Source organism: Protopterus annectens, chromosome 2.part2 (assembly GCF_019279795.1).
Source record: "Protopterus annectens isolate FY-2018-M chromosome 2.part2, PAN1.0, whole genome shotgun sequence".
NCBI lineage: Eukaryota > Metazoa > Chordata > Ceratodontiformes > Protopteridae > Protopterus > Protopterus annectens.
In genome coordinates this window covers 712998647-713017348 of record NC_056730.1, presented here as the reverse complement: position 1 = coordinate 713017348, position 18702 = coordinate 712998647, and the positions used below count along the sequence as shown (strand labels likewise).

The 18702-nt window shown below is 39.0% G+C and overlaps 1 protein-coding gene across 1 annotated transcript in view; it reads left to right on the top strand.

Moving 5' to 3' along the window:
- Nucleotides 1-18702, top strand: part of LOC122795781 (glutathione S-transferase-like) — a 227903-nt gene that overhangs the window by 165716 nt on the left and 43485 nt on the right. Inside the window, exons 4-5 of the mRNA XM_044064112.1 lie at nucleotides 4781-4913; nucleotides 9645-9786. Of these exons, the coding sequence (XP_043920047.1) occupies nucleotides 4781-4913; nucleotides 9645-9786 (275 nt within the window). The remainder of the gene's footprint in view (nucleotides 1-4780; nucleotides 4914-9644; nucleotides 9787-18702) is intronic.

The window sequence follows — 18702 nt, the reverse complement described above, 5'->3', positions numbered from 1 at the left end:
GGTGAATATGGACACTCTTCCACCTTTAGTGTTTCGGGCCTGGTTTGGTGGCCGAAAAGTGTGGTAAGAGTTGTAGCCTGGTATTGCAGGGGTGCTCTCTGGAGCCTTGAACCAGGTCTCAGTTACTGCACAGATATTGATGTTCTCCATTTTTAGGAGTGCCTCGAGAGAGTGCATTTTGAGGTTTAGGCTTCTAGCTTTGAGTAGCATTACCTTCAGGTTTTGCATGCTTGTACCTGTTACAGTGGTGGCTTTGTCCTTTGAACTTTGCCTAAAAAAGGCACTATAGCAGTGGCAAGAGCCTTAGCCAGTAACCTGAATCCCAGGGGTTACAGGTGCAGACCATCTCTGGCAAAGCATCGTGGTCTGTCGATCATGTCGTCCCAGTCAGACAGATACTGGATCCCCTTTGAATGACACCAGAAGCTTAGCCATTTGTTGAAGTCAATCATTTTTGTCCTTATACTGTGGTATCATTTTGGATGAAGGCAGGATGCTACTCAGGGCTAGGATCATACCTGCCTGGGCCACATGACCCGAGACCTCTTCCATGTCTCTTTTCATGTAGTCCAGGGAGGTACATCTCAAGTCATTCACTCCAACATGGACAATGACAGAGTCATATTTTGTACTTGTTGTGGAGTGACTTGAGTGCATGCATTATGTGGCAGATCCTGGCACCCGACATGCAACTGACTGTAATTTTCTCCTTGTTCAGCCTGGTGAGTGGGACATCCGTGTGCTTGACTATAGAGTCATCTATGACTAAAATGTTGGGTACATTGTCTTGCCTTAGGGGCTGTTGTTGGGTGGCACACTGGTATTGTGAGCTATGTGACACTTTGGTTGTGATTGGTGTTTGTTTGCGTTTCAGCTTCGGAGGCCCTTGTTGCTTGGGCAGGTTACTGTTAATGGCCTCCACATATGTGGGTTTAGTGTTGCTATGTGTGGGTGTTGGTGGTGTGAGTTTAGAAGGGCTATGTGTTGCTTGAGATGTAGTGCGGGTGTTAACCTTCTCCTCTTGACTGTCTAGCACAATCTTGGGTGGAGAGAGCTTTGCTTCCAGTTTGCCTATGTAAGTGCATGGGGTATTTTCTTGCTCAGATACATTTTGAGAGCATTGGTACCCTCTGTGGAGCCTTTACTATATCATAGAAAAAATAATACAAGCTACATATGAGCCCGCCTCCTCCACCTTGCCCAGCTTTCTTGCATGGGAAGACTTTTTCTCCAAAGAGTGAGCTGTAGACTATTTCCTTGAAACTTTACTATTTGGTCTTCCATAAAGACAGTTTCACTGTATACTTAACCCATCTCTCATCCCATGGTAACAACAGAGTCCATTCTAAATCAGTCTGTTGACTTGCCAGCTTCTATCCCAGCTATTCGGATCAAGGAGACTTTCTTCCCAACTACATGAATGTGCATAGGCAATTGAGATATTGTGACAGAACAAAGGATTTCCAATAAGATGTCCATCTCTTTATGTACTTTGCCAAGGTAAAAGTGGGTAGGTGCCAACTAAGCATTTCTTCTTACTGGCTTTCCCTGAACGATATGGCTACTTCCGAATGTCAGCATAGATCATATTTATACAGTGGCAGCCTGGTCAGTGATACATTGTTTTGCCAGCATTACAGATACGTAATACTTCTGGTCACCTTTTGCTTGTGGAGCCATAGTTATAAATACACATTTCCTTAACATGACAACCCTAATGGATTAGTCGGGGACTTTGTCCTGATGTGTCAGATGGACCTGTTCATTACCAGATACTCAAATTATGGTAGTTACTATAATAAGAGGGTTTTTTTTTTATTATTTATGTATGTGTTACCCTGGTAAGTGAACTAGTCCAAAGACCCAAAGTCAGTAACCCACAGAAAATGTGAATATGAAAACAGAACATGACGTATAAAATATTAACAATAATATTACTATTCACAATGTGTTGTAAATAACACATTAAAATAGCAGATAGTTATAATTTGAATGACCCAGTAGAGAAACAGTACACCAGTAATTAGAAGATGTTTACAGAACTTCTTGAACTCCACATAGTAATTTGTGCATATCAAATGCATTCAGAATGGATATAGATACAAATCTGTGACCTGCACAGTGTTGGAGTTAGTGCAATGAAGTCTATATTTTGGCCTTAATTATGAATTGGAACTTTCCCTTGATCCAGAACTGGACAACAGTGGAAGGCAGTGGTGCATTGTGGGACAGGGATAGGGGTTACCAGCCTGGAAAGTTTAATTTGCCAAGCTTCTCGATGCAATAGACATTGTTCCTGATTATTGCATCAGCTGGACCTTCTCTAACAGGTCAAGAGTTATGATAAGTATGTACATTTTTTTATTGTAGCTTGTATTTGAGTTAGCATTTGTTTGGCAAGTTCTAATGATGGCGATGGTACAGTTTGAACTTTGTGGGTTTTGAAATTTTTGCTGAAATGACCCAGTCATACTGGGATTGTTTTGAAAATCTATTTTGATAGATTGATGCTCTTATATTAAAATGTGTTGTTTATCCTAGGGTACAGCAACCTATATTATTCATTCTGCTCACCATATACCACCTATACCTACTTTGACAATTCTTCTCTATGCACACTCCATCTCTTTTTTTCATTTAACATTACTGTTATGTCTTTAATACTCTCATTTCTTCACTCTACTATGAATACTCGTGGAATCTTAGACAATTTTATACACTGTCATATATTGTTTTGTTTTTTTGTTATCTTGCATTTTGTTTGTTTTTGTAATTTTATATTGGTTGTCATTTGTTCTTGTCATTTTTTATAATAAATTGGAGGTTTTCTCCAAAGGCCTCTGCTGAAAACGGGCAACCCTGCCCAGTTGGAGTCCCCCAGTAAACAAATGTAAAATAAAATAAATAAACTTTTGAAGCATTGCATGTACAACCAAGTTATGGTTATTGAAAATGTTTGCCCTTTCAAAATTAATCAGATTTGCCCCAATCATACATCTGTGTATAATATTGATTGGATGCATTATGTCAACACAATAAGGTAAGGTTCTGAAATTTTTGTATACAAATTCTGTGACTCTTGAAGACATAACAAGTAAAAATCAAAATACCAGTGTTCCATTTTGAATACATAAAGTACCTACACTGCACTTTAGTTTAATGTAGTAACTAAAGATTTTTCCAAAGGTGCTTCCCCCTTAAATCCTGGCATGCTCAATAAACTAAATAGGAAGTCATGCTACCAGAAGGATATAAGGAATACTTGGATTTTAAGCAATAGCAATTATTCCCTTTACTCTGAGAAGATGCAACCTTGAAGTTGGTATATTGGGGTAGGGGGACCCTCACATTTAGAGATGCACTGAGGGTTCAGTCCCCCTGCAGAAAAAAAAAATGATTTTATAGTGCAGTAGGATGAGTCATCAAGGTTGTAGTACTTAAACTATACTCTTCGGCTAACAGTTTACATAAATGGCATTTCTGGTGTTAACTGAAGTCACGTCCAATAGCTTGTTCTGTGTTACACATAACATGGATATTCTGTGAATGTGTTCGCTTTCAGTAATTGTTTCTGTGTGTAAATTTAATTCAAAGTGAGTAGAAAACACAAAGTCCCATTTGTTGAAATATTAACCATAGCAACATAGTATCCTTAAGATTTCAGCTTCTAATAGGCTTGATAAGAAGTGACATAGTAAAGTTTGTTTAATCAGTACCCTCTGAAATTATTGCTTGTGCTGTGTATATATATATATATATATATATATATATATATATATATATATATATATATATATATATATATATATATATATATATATATATATATATATATATATCCGTTAGTGATCAAAGCTGCATATTTTCTATTTAAAAAAAGTTAAATCAGTACTAGACTATGCAGATTCAATGACTACTGGTTAGCATGTATAGTATATATAAACATTAATTCCTGTTAATGCATTCATAAGCAAGACTGCAGTTTTTGTATGTGTCCTATAAGGTAATTGTGAAACATTAGAGAAACTTCTGAAGACCTGTCTACTTTAAAGTGTGTGTTAACTATTTGAGTACCTCACTGAAAATATTATGGCAGAACTTCACACATATACATGGTAATAGGAGTGGTAGAAAGGTGAAGGTCAGTAGGATGGTGTAGAAATTGTACATATAAATGACTGTAAGAGATCCTATTGTTAGGATAAGTAGTCCTTACTTACACATCTGCTGTGCAAATACTTCTCTTGTTTTTGCAGAAGATTAATGTAGACATCAGACAAAGCTAAAGTGGAAAGCCATGTTGATGTGTATAGGTATATTTCTTATGTTTTGGGGCTCTGAACTGCAATGCCATCTGTTTTCTTTGGAGTCTTGGGGCAATTACAACACTTAATAGGTGACACAATTGCCCCCTTTTGGAATGTCATATGCATGGAAAGCAATTGTTTGGATTGGAGGTGGGCGTTTTGTTTTATATTGAGGTTTTAGCTGGTATGCTGAAAAGTAATATTTACTGCCCTAGGATACCCCATTCTCATCAAGTTGTATTTTGGAGAACCTGAACCCTAATGAGCTCCAGGCTCCTATTTTATACATGATGATGTCTTACATCATAATGTCTGTATTATTTATTATATTGATTGTAATCTGTTAATACATACATAGTACAGTAGTAAATATTCTAGGTGTGCTTAACCTGAGGTTCTCATTTGACATTAATTACTAGTTCAATCTTAAGTTGCATGTTAGCATACACAAATGTATTTTTTCTGCTTTATAGATGGGGACTTGCTCTTCGAACAGGTGCCAATGGTTGAGATAGATGGCATGAAACTGGTTCAGACTACAGCTATTCTACGTTATGTTGCAGAAAAATACAACCTCTACGGGAAAAACCTGAAAGAAAAACTCCAGTGAGTTAAAAGTCATATATTTTTGTGTCAGATGACTCTGCAATACCTTAGTTGCTATAGACAGCCATACAGATGGTAAAACATTTTTTTTATTTGACTCATGAATATGCCTTATTTCAAAAATATATTGATAAAGGTAAAATTTTACAGATTTGTTGTAGTTCCTATGGAAAAGGCGTTGTGGGTGGATGTATGAATGGATGGATGGATTTGTGTGTTACTGCCTACTGTAAAAAGTTCCCTCTAACTTTCTTTGCTCTTTTCCTGTGCAGTTCTCACTATTTAAATGGTCAGAACTTCGATATAAAGACATTTTTTTCACTGTGGCTAGTTTCCTTGTTGTATCAACACATTGGCCATACCATTGAAATTTTCTTTGTTGCATGGTCATTCCTTGATCATAAAATTTTGTAGATTTCTTTTCCTATATGTTCTTTCAATTTTCTACTAAGCTGCAATTATTAAGATTTGCCCTAGTGTTAAAATATTTCCTTGAATCAGAGGGGCCTTTCAGAAACATGCAGTGTTCCATTAGTCCGTACTCTTTGACCTCTCTGACCTAATGGCTGTTGCCTTAAGATGCCTTTCACAGAATGTGCTGTTCTGTGCACACATGATCAGTAACCAACCACTGAAGTTGACGTAAAGTAGAACGGAGGCCAGTTCCTGATAATTTTTTAACACTAGGTTCTTGTTAAAAAGCAGTGAAAGTAGAGTGTTGGAATAACACTGTGACCATCACTGTCTCATCCTACCCCACTCAAACATGGAGGAATGTTTTTGTTAAGAACTGGAGACTGAGTTAAAACTGGATGTTGCTGTAACTGTGCACTCCATTGTCTTTTAGCATAATAAAATAGTAGGTCTGCCCATATGATGCACCACTCTGCAAATAATGTCTGCATTTTTTTTTCACTGTAACATGTTGCATTTCCTCAGAATTTGACTTTTACTGGGTTCAGTTTTCTACTTGGGTGTCAGAATAGTCACCCAGACCATCCTTATAACCCTGTTATTTGATTTACCAGCCACTCCTTCCTCCTGTGTTTCATGATGGACACCATGCAGTCTTTCCAGCCCTTGCTCCATGATGGACACCAGCCATGCCTTCCAGCTCCTGTTCTGTGAGGGCAACAGCCTCTCCTTCTAGCGCCTTGCCATAACGAGCACCAGCCACTCCTTCCAGACTCTCTTCCTTGATGGGCATCAGCCTCTCCTAGCCCCTGTTCCATGATGGGCACCAGCCACTCTTCCCGACCCTGTTCTATGATGCACCAGCTCCCTATTTCCAGCATTTAACCCAATTCTTCACTAAATAACATTAGGGTGTGCTGGAATTTGCTCACAGGCTGCATTTGTACGCTTCAGTTCTAAGGTGCATTTGCTGGTGTATCGAACATTAGGACTTTACTGTGGCTTGGTATTTTCCATTAGTTTAGCAGTGTTTCATAGCTTTACTACTTTTACTTGCTGAAGTCACTTTGGAGTCAGCATCACCCCCTTCCTTTGCTTGCCGTGTTTCTTGTTGTGCAGATTGCTACTTTTTCACACTGTGACACCTATACTTTTACTTTTGGTGTTTACCCTGATTCCTTATACCAGAGTCACATTTAAAAACCGCTCTGCCAGTCCTTTTTCCCAACTTTTTATATGTAGTATCAGCATTAACTAACATCCAAAACTCACAACTCCACAAACTAGAGAGGACCTACAATACTATCACTAAATTCACAAGCAACTTAAATCCGGTCACCATTGCAAAGCCCTTCAACTCTAGTGGTTGGACCTGCAAAACACATTCAACTGTTATCAGATTAAAAATGCACATAACCTGGTATAGTATCATAACAAACGTCTAGTCCTAAACCATATAATTACCCAGTACATCCTAAAACAGGCCTGAAATCCCAACACCTAAATCAAGTATTGTTCACCAAGTCATCTAACGGATATGGTAACTCAGTTGACTCAGTCTGTTACTAAAACATGGAAGTCTGTCCCATCTGTCATTAGAGCTAAAACACAAAAGCATTTCTTACTAAACTCAGGCAGCTCATTACTAGTAGAAATCAGTTTTGCTGTATATACAGTGAAGCTATACTCTCACTGTCTATAACTTCTCTCCTTCTCCACCAGTTTGTGTTAGTTATCCTTGTTACTCTTACCATACCCTTCCATCCTTTTTCTCTTTACATCTCATCTTTCTTCTCCCTTTAATACCAATGTTTCTTACTAACCATTCTTCCCATAATTTCAGTGGGACAGGAGAGAATACAAGAGTGCAGTAGCTTACCCCACTCCACCTCCATCTCAAAACTGGGGGAATTGGGATGTTTACAATCATGAATTGAATCCCAATTCTAACCTTAATGGCTCCCAGGTCAAGCTAACTATAAACTCAGCCGAGTAAATATAAGTCAACACCTCTGGCGGATGGAATGATTGACTGAGAGAACGTCAGCCTCAATCTAGGGGTGGATCTAATACGCAGGGTTTTCAGAATGCAGAGAAATGGCAACAGAACAGACCCCAGGGCAACAACCAAGGGAATCAACGTTCGAAGAGACAGAATTGTCGGAGGAGGTAGCAGACTTGGGCATAATTGATGAAATGGAGAATTCGGTTCATCATATTAGAGTCTGCACAAATCAACAAGGTGACTTTAAAGTGTATAACTATACTTCTGAATTGATTAAACCTGAACTAATCAAGACTTTAGCAAAAGGTCTCACGTTTGTACCTGTGGTTAAAGCTGACATAGCCAGAACATTGTGAGATCTAAAATTGTATTCATGCATACTGAATTTACAATGAGTGCTTGGCAACAATTAATTTAGGATCTCCAATCTTTTTAATTCTCCATTGCATGCAACACTTGGTTTGTTTGACAATTAATATTTTCTCCAAAAGACAGACATAGCAATGGGGTCCCCTTACAGGGGCAGCTTCACAAATTGCATTATGGCACATTGGGAGAAACAATTTTTGTTCCAAAATGAGGAATTCCAGAACAGAGTCCACTGGCACACTCGATATTTGGACGACATGTTCCTGATTTTTAAGGGAAACAATGAGGATGTCAGATATTTTATGGAAATTCTATCTAGTGTGACATCCTTTCTAGACTTTCCATACCACTTTGAAACAGGCGAAATTTCATATCTGGATGTATGGCTAGTTAAAGATATTATTAATGGTAGGTATACTGCCAGAATATATCTGAAGCCAACATATTCCAATGACTTCCTCCACTTCAACAGTAACCATCCGTTACATCAGAAAACAGCAGTCATTAAAGGACAGCTTGTCAGGGCGGCCAAAATGATAACATTGGACTATGATTTTGAAATAGAGTGTGAGAATCTAAGGAAGATGTTTTCAAGGAGAGGCTACCCTTCAAATCTATTATCTGACATTATAACTGAGGTGGAGAGGAAAAGGCAAACAGGGCAGTTTAAACCTATTCTCAACAGGAATAATATTGGGGCTAGTGGTCATTCCACTTCTCAGGTATTTTCCGTAGAAAAAGAAGTGAACTTGGATTATAACATCAGTTTTACAACAGTTTTCTCCAGTGATGCCAATACATTGAGGAAAATTTTAGTTAAAAACTGGGCCCTGATAAATGATGACTTGTCAGTGAGAAATAAACTGGGGCTCAAGCCTAGGATCACATTCAGGAGGGGGTACAATATTAAATCTATATTAGAAAGGAACATTAGACCTTACGTCCCCAATAAAGGCATGAAAAAATGTGGCCGGTGCCGCTATTATAAATATATAGAAATCACATCATCTTTCACAATATGTAACAAAAAATTTATGTTGGCAGGTAAATACGATTGTAATACCAAGGGGGGTCATATATTTAGCTTAGTGCCAGGAATGCGACTGTTTTTACATAGGTAAGACAGAACGGCATTTAAAGCAGAGAATATATGAACACCAATACAGTATTAATAAACAGGATACAACTAATGCCTTAGCCAGACATATTTTGGAACAGTCAAACCATAACATTAGAGGGGGCCCTTGGGCACTCAAGCTTGTGGAGAGGGAATTACTATGGCATTAAAACTAAATGTATACTTCTTCCCCGGCAGTTTCACCATGAACATATTCAGGTGAATTAAATGTGAATTGTGTTTTTTAACATAAAAATGGGAAGGTGTATGATGTCATGATTTTTTTGAACTATTTAAGCTTTGGATGTCTTATTTTAAAATGTCTGAAGAAGTTCATTCATTGAATGGGAATGAAAGTGCTCACAATAGACTTTTAGTGTGGATTTTTTATCCTTCAGAAGATACATGCTAATGCAAAGCCTGTTATTCTAACTACTTTCTAAGTTTATAAGAGCAATATTTAAAATCTGTCCCTATTTTTGGACCTTTACCCCCCCCCCACACACACACACACACACACACACACATTGATTTTGGCTTTGTACAGATTTCTTGAGCTAAGAGATTGAGAGCTATTCTCTGTAGCATCTTTTACCCCTTTTATATGCCCAAAGGTATTTTCATCCCCCTGAGTTATAACAAATACATATTTATCTAACTGATATGGAAGATGTATTCTGAAAGTATTTGTTTGTTTGTTTTATATTCAAGACAGTTATGAAAATATTGTTTCAGCTTGTGTGCACACTTTTTTTATAGCTGGAAATCATTGAAGTTACTAAGTGTTTAGTGCATCTTCTGAAGATCATTTCTGCTTGTTTTCCAGAATTGATATGTATGTGTTAGGAGCCAGAGATCTGATGGACCTTTTAATATCCCATCCATTCCTGCCTCCAGAACAAAAAGAGAAAAATCTAGAAACTATTAATACCAGGGCCACCACACGATACCTCCCAGTTTATGAAAAGGTATGCACTTTTGAAACACACACTTATTATGAATTATATTATAGTGCTACAGTGCATTATGGGAGACTCTGATACAGACTTGTATTACTCTATGATGCTTGATCTGTAGAACAGACTGTCCTGCAGAGTTAGTCTACTGTCACATTCTAATAGATGTACAAAATACTAAAACACCCTCTCCAGCTACTGTTGTAGGATTCCTGTGTTAATACTTTATTAATCTGGAGTAAGCGTTTTCGTCTTCTTCTTGAGACTCTTAACTAATATACAATAATGTATATTTCTGATATGAACAAAGAGTAATAATATAATCCCCATCATGTCCTCTCCCTATGACCCCTGTTTCAGGGTGATACTGGAGATGATGTGGCAGAAGTGGGAGGATGGCCATGAAACTGCACTCATTACAAGCATTCCTTACCCTGGAGGATGCTGATATTTGTGCAGTCACTGAAACCTAGTTCAAAGCTGTGGAGAGACCCCAAATGGAGAGCTACAAAGCCAAAAGAGGTGGAGTTTCAATATTTATCAAAGACATACACACCTCCAGGATGGTCAAACAGTATGACACACAGGAGACAGTCCAATGCAGTTAACTGTTGACAAAATACCTATTCAAATCATAGCTAGCTGCACACCCCCAACCATGACTCAGGACGCCCACTCCATCTATCTGAACTTACTTGAATCCATCAAGATTCAACCCTCCACCCTGATCCTGGGTGACTTTAACTACCCAACCATGGAGTGAAAGACCTATTCTAGCCCAAACATGAATGCCCAGAGATTCTTTGACTTTGTCAGTACCAATGCATTGGATCAGCTGGTCGACACCCCTCTGAGAGGTGAAAATATCCTGGATCTGGTACTAACCAACATGAGTAGCCACTGTAGCACCCCTACAGTGTCATCCTCCTTGGTAAGATCAGACCATAAAGCAATCACTTTCAAAGTCACCATCTCCCCTGACCCCCCTCCCCCTTCTCAGGGTCAAACAGAAAAACTTTTCCAAGGCTGACTATAATCTCCTGAGAGCAAGTATAAACAGCTTCACAACCACCATCCCTTCAGTTGGAATTAGCACTAATGTCCAAGCCTACACCAAAAAACTATATGAACACCTACACAGCTGTATGGATTCAGCAATATCTGACAGAACCAAATCATCTTCTTCAAGGAAGAGTAAACCTATCTGGTGGACAGCAGCAGTAAACAAACTATATAATAAAAGGAAATAATTGCTGTCCAGGACCAAGAAGGAACAGGTGCCAAGTTGGAAGCAATCTCTCCTTTGTCTGAACAAGCAAATAAGATCACTGGTGAAATCCTCTAAGGCTAACACTTCAAATCCAAATTGGCCACATCCACTAAGGACAGTCACAAGGGCTTCTTCACTAAGTCCACAATCTCAGAGGTAATACCCAAATCTGCTGTGAACTGGTGGTCAAGAACACCACATACACAAAAGCCATAAAATTAGCCAACCTGCTGGCAGACTGGTTCAGTGAAAACATCACCCCCTGTCCCCCCATCAGTAAACCGGGACATCCCCAGCACCTGCCACCCCTCCCCTCATCACCAGGGAGCAGGTCTTTAATGCCCTTTCAAAGTCAAAAAATACAGTCTCCATGGGACCTGACAACATCCCTGGCTGTATCCTACATGAACTTAGGCATGAGCTCTTAGCACCTTTTAGGCACCCTAGTCAACCAAAGCCTGAGCACCGGCTTCATCCCAGCTGAATTGAGAACAGCCACTGTCCTCCCTCTACACAAAGGTGGAGCATCCACTGACCCAGGCAATTATAGGCCCATCAGCCTAAGTAGCCTGATCTGCAAGGCCATGGAACGCATTATCATGGACCTTATAAACAAGGACATTGGCAACCTCCAAACACTTGACCCCACAAATTTTGTTTTTTGTCAAAGGGAGATCATGCCCTTTAAACTTGGTCGACTTCTTCAAAACAGTCACCAAAGCCATGGACAAGGGGAAGATGGTGCACACCACCTACCTTGACCTAGCCAAAGCCTTCGATACTATTCCCCACTCGGGCATAATAGATAAACTCTCCCAGCTAGGCATCAACCCATATGTTACCAGATGGGTAGCTAACTGACTCCCTGATAGAATCCACTCAGTCAAAATAGGGGAAGCCGACTCTAGTAGTAGACTCATAACGAGCAGTGTACCCCAAGAATTTGTCTTGGGGCATCTACTGTTTGGGATATACTTTTCTGAGGTACAATTTAAAACCAGTGGTCTGTGGCTGACCAAGTTTGCAGATGACTGCAAGTTGGGCACTGTCTTAAATTCCCCTAGTGATGTGAACATTTTCCAGGAGGGCCTTACCCAAACTAATGACTGGTGTGGTGCCAAAAGCATGGCTTCAAACTGAATGCCAAGAAATGCATCATTATCCCCTTTGGGGAAAATGGTGTTCCCACTAATTGTCACATTAATAACAACTTACTAAGCATACAATCAGTCATAAGGGACTTGGGCACCCAGGTTCATAGCAACCTGATGTTTGACCACGACATTGCCCCCGTTGTACTGAAAGCTTTCTACATAGCCCACCTCATAAGTAAGGGTATTCATCCAGGAACAAGGAGGTAATAACATCCCTGTACTCCTCCCTTATCAGACCCATTATCGAGTACAATGCCCCCTTTGGCATGTACCTTGCCAAGCACAAGCAGCATCTGGAGAGACCATAGAGGTTCCTGACCATGAAAAGCCAGGGTCTCAAACACCTATCCTATACAGATAGGCTAAAAGCCCTGTCCCTGTACTCAGTCTTGTACAGACTGTTCAGAGGTGACCTGTGCCTGACATACAAGGCCATCTCAGAATCAGCCTTGATGGAGTTGCTGCATATCCGTAAGTCGAACTTCACTCATGCAGCCTGCATGCAAGGCCTCAACCTGGTGTGTGACATTCATAAAACTTGTTGGAAGGATAGATGTGTGTCCCAAAGACTCCCCATCTGTGGAATAAAGTCCCTCTCCATGTCAAGCAGAGTGCCTCACTAGCCTTGTTTAAGAGGAACCTGGACATCTAGATGGGAAACAGAAAATACACTCCTGGGATCCCACTTGTGTCCCTGCTGGACAGGGCACACATGTGCTGACTTTGTGGGAACATGGGCAAAATTCTTGGCTAGGCTTGTAAGGGCCTCGTGGCCAATAGCTTAGTGTCATCTTATGAACCCATGATTCTATGAACCCTTGTCCTTTCTCGAGACAGCTCTCCAGAAAACTTGCTGGTGATCCACCTTTGATACTAGAGATGTTGTAGTTAAAGGGGATGTTCTGCTGACTTGTTACCCTTTCATGAAAGGACCCTCCACAAAGTCTTTAGGTACACCAAACAGTCTTCATGAGTGGCTCCACCAGCTTCAGATGTTATGAAAGTGGCTACTAAAATTTACATGGGTTGCACTTCACATAGAAGCTCCTGTCCTGGGGAAGGCAGACTTGTTTTATCTGCACAGGATGTATGCTTCTTTGTCAGGGAATCCAAGCTGGTTATGCCAGTCTCTGCAGTAAATGTTATAAGTATATCCACCACACAGAATCCTGTAGTTTATCCTCCCAACAAGGACTTTTAGGTGACTGATTACTTCAGGAAGCATGTTAATGTATTAATTCCTTTTCTTTGGTATTCTTTCTTATAAGGATCAGGTGGTGGAGATTTCCAACATATTGCCACTGAGATGATTGCCATCTTAGAACGGTGCATCCGATGAACTTGAAAAGGCGAGGTTGTCCCATTTGGCCACAGTTTTGACCATGATCAACCTGAAAATGTATGTGGGGTTCAATGTGGCAGAACATGTGGCTAATTTTGCAGTTTATAAACATGTGTGACTCTATCTTAACTGATTTTGCTGAGGATTTGAAGGTGACTTCCATGATTCTGAAATTTGTGGTTTGGAAGTACATAGCTGTGTCTCACCAGTTCCATCAAGGATATGAAGGTGACTTTCATTAATGTTCCCTTCCGTTGTCTTGGTAATTTTTGGCCAGAAGGTCATGGTCCTCAAATTTATAGCCTGGAGTTCCAAGCTTGCATAGAGATGTTAGAAAAGCAGAAAAAGCCCTTGACAGCAGTTGATGTCAAGCTCTCATCCCTGCAATGTACCTTCTCCAGGACAAAGAAGTTTAGCTGCAAAATCTGGTTTCATTGCAGATAAAACACAGCAAGGTCCCTGTAAAGGGACTCAGTTACTTGAGGTCCTTCAAGAGCAGCAGTTTTCTACTGGGTTCTCAGTAACTGTTTGGCAGCCACAGACCAGCTGCTGGGGGTTGCAGAAATCCTGAAGACTTGGTTGACTCTTTCCTACTGGAGGCAGTTGGAGACACCTATCCCTCCACTTGTTGGTGTGGTTCTCAATCACTTCCGGCTATTGAATAAGGACAGTCCTTACAAGGAGTGATAGAATTTCCTTTCTGTCTGCCCCAGTGCCATCTTCCTCCCCATTGTCATATAGTCCACCCTGTCAAAGAAAGCCGGCAAAATTTTAGTAGCCATCATCCTGAGTTAAAGAAACATCCATGAGGTCCCATCAGCCCACAGATGGCTAGGGTTTTTCTTTTTATTATCTTTTGTTTTCTATGACAAAACAGACCAGAGATCTCAGACTAATTTTGCATCTAAGTTGCCTTAGCACTTTGATTCCCAAAATGTCTTCCATATGGTCTTGTTTCAGACAGTCCTGTATATAGAATGCTGGTGAAGCATACTCTACAATTGCTCTCTGTCAGTTTATCAAAGAAACACATTGTTGAAACACACATTGTCGAGACCATATAGTCGGCAATGCAGTTAATCAAAAAACTGACATAAATCCACACATCACCCACCAACAGCACAAACATTTTAGCAGGGGGGTAAACCTTGCTACACCCCCCCCCCAAAAACCCCTGCTAATTATTTATACCAGCTCTGAGATCATGCTACAGTGGAAAAAAGGGGAAATTCACCAATCCTACAGTACCATGATTGGTTTGACAAAACAAATGATCAACCATAAGGGTTTTGACAATTTGATCCTTTGACCAATTGATGTAGATGCTCCACTACACACTTTATTTTCACAATTTAGCAATTTCATCTCCAATGTCAGACTTCGTCAGAGTAAATAATTATCATTTCCATATTAAATACCTAAAATCATGTGACACCAACCCTATTAATAAAATTCATTCATTTTGAAACTAAATAACATATATTAGGTATAGAAATGTAATAAATATTGCATAAATATCTCACATTTCATTTATTTCAATTTTAAAACACTCAGAATATACTGGATTGAGCCTCAATTATCAAATCAATTCATAGCATTCTACCCTCTTAGTCCAGGGTCCACTCCTTGGGTTTTTCTCCGGTTGTTCCAGCAGAAAAAAAAAATTAAAATTTTTGTTCAGTACTGATATACGCATTTTAAAAGTACATTATTTAAACTGTCTTTTTGAATATCATACATATGCTTATAGATTGTTCTCGGAGACACCTCTCTGGTTTTTTTTTTAGATGGAACACTAGGCACTGTTGGCACAAAGCTATAAATATAACACATTTTGACCTACAATTACAATATGTTGTAGAATTCTACTTCAGGAAAAAAAATCTATACAATCCACTCAAAAATAAATGGGCACTTTTAAAAGTCTTCTCCTTTTTGTGTACAGGTCTTGGCTACTTCTCCAGTTGCTCAATAGCAGCACCATGCACATTCCTAATAATATCCCAGTTCCTCTAAAAGACCTTCTTTATAAAATTACTGCCATTGTTATATGTCAAAACTATTTCTTTATCATTCCAGAATTTTTCCTCATCAACACCCTTCATTTTAATATTATTTTTATCCAATCTTTTAAGATTTTCTAAAAGTGTATATAAAATTCTCTTCTTGACAACTTTGGCTTGTATGTCATTCAATAAGTGATCTGGATAATCCCTTTTAACCAATGTTTTCCTTAAAGTAGTTATTTCTACTATTAAAACATCATTGTCTGAGACCATTCTCACCAAATATATTTGCCCTTTCACCACAGCTTTTTTTTGACCGTATGGATGACAACTACTAAAATGTAACAGAGTCAGAATAACTTGGTTTTCTATATATGTTGGAACAACATTTTTGTCTCCCCAAATCCATAGCAAGATCCATATCCAAATTATGTATTTTTTTCTCTTGAATATTCATGTGTAAGTTGTAAAAACTGAGTTGTGGAATTAATAAAGAAAATAACATCTTTCAATTTTTCTAGAGAATCTGTCCAAAAGATATAAACATGGTTTAAATATTTAGCAAAGTGATTCTGACAACTACTGTAATACATATGCCTTCTCCCAATAGGCCATTATAATGTTTGTGAAAACAGAGGTGCAAGTGCCCCTTTAGCTATCCCTGTTTCCTGATGGTAATATCTATCATCAAAGAATATAAAAAAATTGTTCTATTTCCATAAGAACACTGAATACATTAATGTTCAAACCTGATGCAATATTTATTCGTCATCAAAATATTTATTTCTGGCAGCATCTCCATAAAGCGGTTAAGAACTTGCTGATACAAGAAATAAATCTTTAACATCTGTAATGACAAAACTAGTTTCATCACTGTTTAACTCAGTAGTAACACCTTTTGAGAAATCCCAGAATCTTTTGAAAGCTGCAGAAAATATTTGTATATTAGTTTTAATTTCCTGTCAGTAAACTGAGCAGTTGTAGAGTTCTTTGAACCACATGTGCCCACAATCAGTCTGAGTCTTTGTGTTTTTTTGAATTTCAAAAATGCCAGGAACAATTGAGACTCAACTTTCAAAAATCTAAATTCTTCGGCTGAAATTTGTCCCTGCATGAGCATGTCATATAAAACACTATCCATTTTTACAGAGGCAATATTAACGTAATTTTTGGAATCCTCCAAATAAGTGCTGTCATTAAGTATATCATACATATTTCCCACATAATCCAGTTGATTCATTACAGCCAACCCACCCTGCTTTTCGATTTTCATCAACCTAATGCTCTTATCCAAATACACACTCTTTAGGATACTGTTTTTCTTTTTATTTAAATTATATCACTTTGTAGATTTTTTTAATTTTGTCTGATATTCTTAATGTCTTTCTCAAAAATGTTTTCAAACACATTAAAAATTGGGTGTAACTGGAGTTAAATGTACGTATTTATTCTGAAGAAGTCTCTGTGATACTGGAGACAAAATAAATTGTGAAGATAAGGTGTGTTGCGGACTATGCTTCACCAGTTTCTTTGTGGTTTTCAAGTCTTATTTTGGATGCCATTGTAGAATACTATTGACTTATTAATCCTGTGTACAGCCAAATGAGATGGTATGGGCTGTTTAGACCTTCAGGAGGCGTATCTGCACATCAAGGGCTACAAGCAATCTGGAGGAATTTCTCCTTTCTATGCCTTTTCAATATCAGGTTTTTCTAAGGGAGTGTCTGACTTCTGTTTGCTCATGGACATATATCTAATTGTTCCTGACTCCCAATTACAACTGTCTCAGTGTCTGGTACTTATAGGCTACAAGTTGAATATGTTGGCCTGGAAGGCCAGGTTCCCAAGGAAGAGGATAAAAGTTCTGATCTCCAAGGTTGATGTTTATGTGGATTGTTTTTAATTGTAAGACTTTTGCGGTTGTCTGTGTTGCAAAACATGGCTGTTGCTCTCCTTATGTGGATAAGACTAATGTAACTAATCTTTCTAAGCATTTAATTTGTGTTAAGAATGGTGATAAAAAAACTACTTTAGCTAAACATAGTCTAGTATGCCTACAGATTAAAATATTTACATTTTTTCTGTTAGAACATGTGTTGAAAAAACCAGGGATGGTAATTGGGCTGATTTCCAGGAATTTAGAGAACTTCTAAGGATTAACCTAATTTAGCAGGTAGAAGTGATAGAGAGCCACACCTACCAATGGAGGGATGTGTGTCCCTAACTAACTCTAGGAAGAAAGGTTCAGCCAAGCCCTCATGATTTCTGCAAACCTCTAGCAGGAGATCTCTGGCTACCAAAAAAATACTGTTCTGGTAGCTCCCTATTGAAATGTTGAGACTTGAGATGCAAAGTCTTGACATGCCATAAAAAGTCAGAAAATCAAAGAGAAGAGTGAATATTGAGCATCTTTCTTCTTTAAACCTCATTTTTTGTGGGGGTAAGCCCTGCAAGGAGTAAGCAATCTTTTATGATTCTTAATTTCCTGACAGAAAAGAATATGACTTTTAATACTCCTTATTCACCAACTAAAGCATTCCACTTAAGTTTACAGCCTACACCTCTAACATTGAGTTATTGCACATGGTGCAGACATAGCAAAGCAATAAAAATTATTTATCCTAGATGTTCTTCGTGTTTCACTGTTGCAGTCATCACATTTGGGTTACCCTGCCAGGGTTAGCCCTCAGTCGGCCCAAATACCAGAGGCTTAGTATTTCTGCGTTGGTTGCTGTCACTCCAGGACTGACGTCAGGTCGTCAGTGGTATAAAATCAGGCAGCCGATGCCATTGCATCAGTCTTTCTTGCCGAGGAGCCCGAAGCAGAAGCAGTTTGCACGAGTGCCAGTCGGCTACTACCTGAGTTTTCGTTTTCGAATTGAAGTTGAAGTCTACTAAAGCTAAGTACCCCGTTGGGGATCCTTTTTTCTTGCTCTAACCGATGTCAGAAAAAGTTAACAATTGTCTCACCTGTGGAAAGCAAGTACCACACCGAGACTTCCATTCTTACTGTGTCACCTGTTTAGGCCCAGGTCATGGTGTCCCTCGCTGTCGCTTTTGTGCTTTGTTCAACGCCAGAACTATACATTGTCGGGCCCTTATTGTAGCACGATATTTTCACTCTCAGCCCTCGAATTCCAATATGGCTTCGGTAAG